At 33.8% G+C, this 6796-nt stretch overlaps 1 protein-coding gene across 2 annotated transcripts; it reads left to right on the forward strand.

Annotated features, from left to right (window-relative positions):
- Positions 1-1766: 1766 nt before the first annotated feature.
- Positions 1767-5289, forward strand: LOC117914724 (inorganic phosphate transporter 1-4-like). 2 transcript variants are annotated; one of them, XM_034830179.1, is made up of 3 exons: positions 1767-2071; positions 2183-2256; positions 3541-5289. In XM_034830179.1, the coding sequence occupies exon 3, from the start codon at positions 3561-3563 to the stop codon at positions 5169-5171; it is 1611 nt and encodes a 536-aa protein (XP_034686070.1). In that variant the 5' UTR covers positions 1767-2071; positions 2183-2256; positions 3541-3560; the 3' UTR covers positions 5172-5289. The 2 variants fall into 2 exon arrangements, with proteins under 2 accessions (XP_034686070.1, XP_034686069.1); XM_034830178.1 differs by having other exon boundaries at positions 2183-2228.
- Positions 5290-6796: the final 1507 nt, after the last annotated feature.

Raw genomic sequence — 6796 nt, forward strand, 5'->3', positions numbered from 1 at the left:
AAACGGAATTGTTAATATCTGAATCAGTCCCTTTTAAAAAAAAAAAAAAAATTATTTTTAAATAGTAATCTTTAGCCACCTGTATCACTAGTTACAACAAAATTGGGATCTCCAAAAAGTCAACGCATCTTGGGAGTTGCAAACAACCTTAAAATAAACATCATTTCATTTCTCCGAAAACTGCAAGCTTAAAAAATTTGTTTGGATGAGCTCAAGCCATCCTTCCTTTCCAACAAAACTCCTAACCTAACCCGTTTAGGGTAGATTTTGAGTTCTATCTTTTATAATAAAAGAATTATTGCTATTTTTCTACAATTATGATTTAGAGTTTTCTTTTTAAATTACTAAAATTGTGAATAATTTTCAAATTTTTAAATTTTTAATAAGAAAGAAGAAATATTTATACATAATCCTCGTATTTAAAAATAATGTTCCACTTATTTAAAATTTAATTTAACATTTTTAACTTGTATTAAAAAGAAAACTTTGATTTAAAATAGAGATAAAAAAAATGGTAAAGGTGTTTTTATTAAAAAAATTATTATTTTCTTGTTTTTTACTCGTTATTTTGTCCTTGACAAATAACTTTTAAATATAAATCATGTTAAATAGCAGGAAAACACAAGTGCTCTATTTGTTACGAGAAACTAGTAAAAAGAGAAAAAATTAATATAGTAATGAAAAATTATTATGAAATACAATACAACTATTATTCTCAAAAATTTTAAAGAAAAATATAAAAAAAAATAAAATAGAAAAAAATATATTTAAATTTAATAAATTATTTTTATATATTTCTTCAAACTCATTTTATTTATTTATTTTTATTATAATAAAATTAAAGAATTTAAAAATATACCAACTTTAAATTAATTTAATTATATTTTATTTTATTTCTATTTTTTTAATGTAAAATCAAATATGAAAAAACTATTTTTTTTAACTTATTTAATCTTCACATAAAAAATTAAAATAAATTTTAAAAATATATAAAAATAATTTATTAACTTAAAATTTGTATTCAAATTTTATTTTTTTTTCTTCTAATTTTCTTGCTTGTTTTCTTTCCCCTTCAAATTTTCCTGAAACACAAAAAATTGTGATGGTATAACATCATTATAGCACAGAAAAACTTGAGATGATTGATATTTGTGACAATTGCTATAGAAATCAAGGTTTCAAAACCAAGTATGCCCCACCCAATAAAAATCCATATGTATGTCATACGCCCACCGCATATGATTGGGGTTGGACGCGTGGGTCTGTCCCCTTGTTTCTCACTTCCATTACTGAACCGCGCAGACTCCTTTGACTTCGTTTAGCCCGTTTGAAGGCTTTGTGGGCATTTTTTTGTTTTGGTAATTCAAAGTTGAATTTGGTAGCTTATTAATTTAATCGACTTAAAAAGGTTTTACCATGACAATTTTGGAATGCACATACTCAATAACTTATCCATTAATTTATTTATTTCGGTATTATAAATAAATAATCTTTAATAGTAAAGTGGCAAAAAGGTACTATGTTTGGAAACTTGTCATTAAAAATTATAAGGCAACAATATAATGTTTGGATTAAAAAGTCATATATTCATTTCTACTAAGGAAAACAGTCACCTGCGAATAACGTGAGAATATTCGGAATCCTTAAGAATATTTGGAGTTTGTACTAATCCGATAAAAAGGAAAAACGGGAAAAACGTGAGAGATTAAGGAAAAATGAGAAAAGTTATAAAGGAGTGTAGGAGTCAGGGGTGATGATGCGAGGGAGTCCAGAGGAGTGACGAGACCGGGTAGGAAGATGAGTTGGAGTAGAATTGGAATTTTGAATTTCGAAAAGGTGGTAACTGTTAGAAGGGTAATAGTGTGTTGGACTGGTAATTTGTGATTCTTTGGGAGTTTCAGAGAGATAGGATTGTTTGGAGTTAAATACGCGATCACCCCCCTCCCGTTCTCCCTGTCTTTCCATACTTGTCACACAACTCACAGTTTCGCATACATGCACCCTCTCTTATCCTATTTGCTCTGTAACGCAGGCTAGTGGTAGTACTTGTACCACCGTCTCCTTCTATTCTGTACGTAACATCTCGTCTTCTTCTGATCATTCATCTTTTCTCCATCTCTGCTTTTATTTACTTAATATTAATATGACTTTGTCCGTCTCTGATTCTTCGCTTCGATTGCAGCCTTCTGGACCGCTGGCAGGGACTCTGGTTTGTTTCATCATCTCGGGTATACTCTATTCATCCTTGTTTCTCAGGTTTTGGTTGCCTTTTTCCTTTTCTTTTTTTGGTATTTTTTAATTCATACTTTCTTGTCAGAGAAAGCGTCCTTTTTCAAGTGGGTCTCATCGAGATCCAATTCTTTTTCAATGATTTTTAATTTTTTTTTTCCACTAACATAATCGGGGAGATTCAAAACCAAGCAGAGTTTCAAAAGATTCACTTTCGTTGGATTTTTTTATATGTTTTCTTAACTTCCCCCTTCTGCTTTTGCTTTTTGTTTGTTTCCATCCTTCCAGAAACAACAAAACGTTCTAAATCGCTTTTTGATTTTTAAAAATATTGGGGAGTTTCCAGGGTTTTAGGTTGCCCCTTACCCTTCATTTAGATGCTTGAAAATCAGAGGAGAAGACAGGTTTAATTGAACAGGAACACAACTATTGCAAATATGGATTAGTTGAAAAGGGACCTTTTCTTATCACGGGTCGTATGAAAAATCTAGGATTCGGTACAGGGTTCTTTGATTTTCGTTCCTGGCATTTTCTCAGCAGCCAAAGGAGACTTTAGTAATATTGTCACAAGATCTAATGGAGGACACGAGGCAAACAATTCATTTGCATCGGGTGATTTGTCTGGTTTTGTTAGTATAGTCATCTTCATGAAGCTCCCGTTTACCAGAAGGGAATAAAACATCATTTTATCCCTTTTTTTTTTTCCTTGCAAGTTTTGTTCTTCTTCTAGTACTCCATACCGAGAAAAATAAAAAGGCCTGAATTTCCACTGCTCAACTCTGAAATAAAAACAGAGTGGGTGTGGCAGGGGAATCAAATAGAGAGTTGACCCAATCCATTGTTAAATCACTGCAGGTACCAGAGTCTCAATAAATGGTTTGGTTAGGAGGCCTATTTATTATTCCTGTCCATGCATCTACATGAAAAAGAATGACTAAAAACCCTAAGAATCTGGGGTTTCCATGATTACAGCTAAAGCTACTATTTTATTATGGATATACTATATATTTTCTTTAAACTTGATTGATTTTAAACTCTCTTAGCCGTTTTGTCATTTTCCTAGTAGCTTCCATCATCAATCTATCTCGGTCATTTTGTATGGTCGTCATAGTTGAAAAGTCATTTGTTTACATTTGGCCTTTCAAAAGTGTGGAAAAGCTGGTCCCCATATTTTTATCTTCTTCTCATGTGCCTGATCTTTTTGTGTTTGTTCAGTTGCCACACATTAGCTGATCTTCTAAGCTAATGAGTGACTCCCTTGTACTTGGTGAGATTACAATTTACAGATACTGATAATTCTCCATTTTTCAGGGAAGGTTTGAAGACTAGCCATGGCCAAGAATCAATTGCAAGTTCTTAACGCACTTGATGTAGCCAAAACACAATGGTATCATTTCACGGCGATTGTCATTGCTGGAATGGGCTTCTTCACTGATGCATATGATCTCTTTTGTATATCATTGGTCACAAAATTGTTGGGTCGCATATACTACCATTCTCCTGGGGATGCTAAGCCCGGAACTTTGCCTCCAAATGTGTCGGCTGCAGTTAACGGTGTTGCGTTCTGCGGTACTCTTGCTGGACAGCTCTTTTTTGGATGGCTCGGTGACAAAATGGGCAGAAAACGTGTGTATGGCATGACCCTCATGCTCATGGTCATATGCTCAGTTGCCTCTGGCCTTTCCTTTGGCCATGAAGCGAAAGGTGTTATGGCCACTCTGTGCTTCTTCAGGTTCTGGCTGGGCTTTGGCATAGGTGGAGACTACCCGCTTTCTGCCACTATTATGTCTGAGTATGCTAATAAAAAGACTCGTGGAGCCTTCATTGCTGCAGTTTTTGCCATGCAAGGTTTTGGGATTTTAACTGGTGGAATCTTTGCAATTATAATTTCTGCCTCGTTTAAGGCTGCATTTCCTTCTCCAACTTATGAAATTGATCCAGTTGGGTCTACTGTTCCACAAGCTGATTTTGTTTGGCGGATAATTCTCATGTTTGGCGCCTTGCCGGCTGCTCTTACTTATTACTGGCGCATGAAGATGCCAGAGACTGCTCGTTACACAGCCTTGGTTGCCAAGAATGCGAAGAAGGCTGCAGCAGATATGTCTAAAGTTCTCCAGGTTGATCTAGAAGCAGAACAAGAGAAAGTTGAGTCGATCCAACGGCAAGGTAAAGATTTTGGGTTGTTCACCAAGCAGTTTCTTCGTCGCCATGGACTTCACTTGCTTGGGACCACTAGCACATGGTTCTTGTTGGACATCGCCTTCTACAGTCAGAATCTGTTTCAAAAGGACATCTTCAGTGCCATTGGGTGGATTCCTGCGGCCAAAACCATGAGTGCCCTTGAAGAGGTTTACAAAATTGCAAGGGCCCAAACTCTCATAGCCCTCTGCAGCACTGTTCCTGGGTACTGGTTCACAGTAGCGTTAATCGACAAGATGGGAAGATTTGCCATCCAATTGATGGGCTTCTTCTTTATGACCGTCTTCATGTTTGCCCTGGCTATACCTTACAATCACTGGACCCATAAAGAAAACCGAATTGGGTTCGTGGTGATGTACTCTCTCACATTCTTCTTCGCAAATTTTGGTCCAAATGCCACCACATTTGTTGTGCCAGCCGAGATTTTCCCTGCAAGGCTACGCTCCACATGCCATGGAATATCAGCAGCGGCTGGGAAGGCAGGGGCCATAGTTGGTGCCTTTGGCTTCTTGTATGCTGCTCAGAGCCAGGACAAGTCTAAGGTAGATAAAGGGTACCCAACCGGTATTGGTGTAAAAAATTCACTCATAGTTCTGGGTGTCGTCAACTTTCTGGGAATGTTATTTACCTTCTTGGTGCCCGAGTCCAAGGGAAAGTCACTAGAGGAAATGTCTGGTGAGAACGAAGAAGAAGAGAGTCCGTCGGAGGAGTCAAGACAGCAGGCTAGGACTGTTCCAGTTTAATTAGACCTTTTATATTAATGTAATCATTTCCTGTAATATGGGGAATTTACTTAGATATATTTTGTCTTTAATGTGTTTTATCACATAAATAAACTTTTATCCATGCTGCTTTATCACATATTTGCTCCAAATTCTCTGCCATTCCTTTCTTCTTGCATTTATCCTTCATCTCTCCTGGGTATGGTTGATTTTTCTTTTTCTCTTGGTGACGTCTTGTTGGCAAGGAGTTCATCGGTGGGAAATCAATCATTTATTTTGGGGGCAAAGACTTCCGCTGGGGAGCTTAATAATTTATTGGAGTGAAAGGCTTCCACATGTTGACAAGGATTGAAAGGGCTTCCAGCGCTGTCTCTACATAGCCTTAGCTGTCCCAACTATACTTCTGAAAAAAAATCTATCCTAATTAGATTTCCAGCTAGACTTCTAAATAGAAAAAGATATGTATACTAATTAGATTTCTGGAAATAGAAAAAAAAAATCTGTATCATATACTTCCTGAAAAGAATATATACTAAATTTTGTGAAAATAAAATAAAATATGTAGCTCAAACACATAACCTCGTATTGGTACAAATTGCTTGGATTCTCATTACCTTAATCATTATCTATTTATTTTTATTTTGTTTTACTTTCATTTTACTTCTCATCATTCCTTTTTATTTTGTCATGTTATTAATTCAAAATTATAATTAATTATCATCAATACTTTATAAATAATTATCTACACATTCCTTTAAATCTTTAAATTTTACTTTTATTTTAGGGATAATTACTATATAAGGTGGGCCATGAAAGATAATAACCTAAAAGTGTCATCAGTTTTGATAAGTCTTCAAAACGCCTTAAAATATAAAAACTCAAATATGTCCTTTTATCTTCCATTTTAAAGTCAAACATGTCCCCACTTTGTGTTTTCTTTATTTTATCTTTTCTTTATTTTTATCTTTTTATATTATAAATGATTTATTCAAAATAATAATAATAATAATAATATAATCTTAAAAATTATTATTTCATTATGATAATTAAAAAAATAAATTTATTTTATTTTTTATTATGTAGATTTCATAAGAAAACATTACAATAAAAAAATTTATTTTTTTATTTTTTATTAAATAGATTTCAAAATTTTTGAATGGTTTAACTTTACATCATAATTATTAAAAAATATTATAATAAAAAAATTGTTTTTATAATGGTTAAAAAGAGAACTTAAGGTATGTCTTAATATATTATACTTTTAGAATACTTATTGTTAGAAAAATTAGGGTAATCCAACCTATGGTAATCACCTTAGAGGGGGGGTGAAAATGGTGATAGTCTCTTTTTGTAAATTTAAATTAACTGAATGTAAGAGAAAAATATATACAAGTATATAATAAAACAATATAAAAACAATTTGCATATCAAGTAAAAGAGTAGGGAAAAGAGAATGCAAACACAAGATTTTATAGTGGTTTGGCGCAACCCGACCTACATCCACTCTCCTCTAGCTTCAATCCCAAGTTTGAGGTTTCACTAATTCAAGGCTTCCAAACCAAGTCTTCAAGCAATACGATTGGATTATGGTTCTAATCCACCCTTTTGGATTTTTAACTCCAAACACCTTTTACAAACCTCGAGAG

The sequence above is a fragment of the Vitis riparia genome, chromosome 5 (genome assembly GCF_004353265.1).
Source record: "Vitis riparia cultivar Riparia Gloire de Montpellier isolate 1030 chromosome 5, EGFV_Vit.rip_1.0, whole genome shotgun sequence".
Classification (NCBI taxonomy): Eukaryota; Viridiplantae; Streptophyta; class Magnoliopsida; order Vitales; family Vitaceae; genus Vitis; species Vitis riparia.

Bases quoted from the DNA above. Each gene is read 5' to 3' on its own strand.
- LOC117914724 (XM_034830179.1), top strand. From the start codon at position 3,561: ATGGCCAAGAATCAATTGCAAGTTCTTAACGCACTTGATGTAGCCAAA.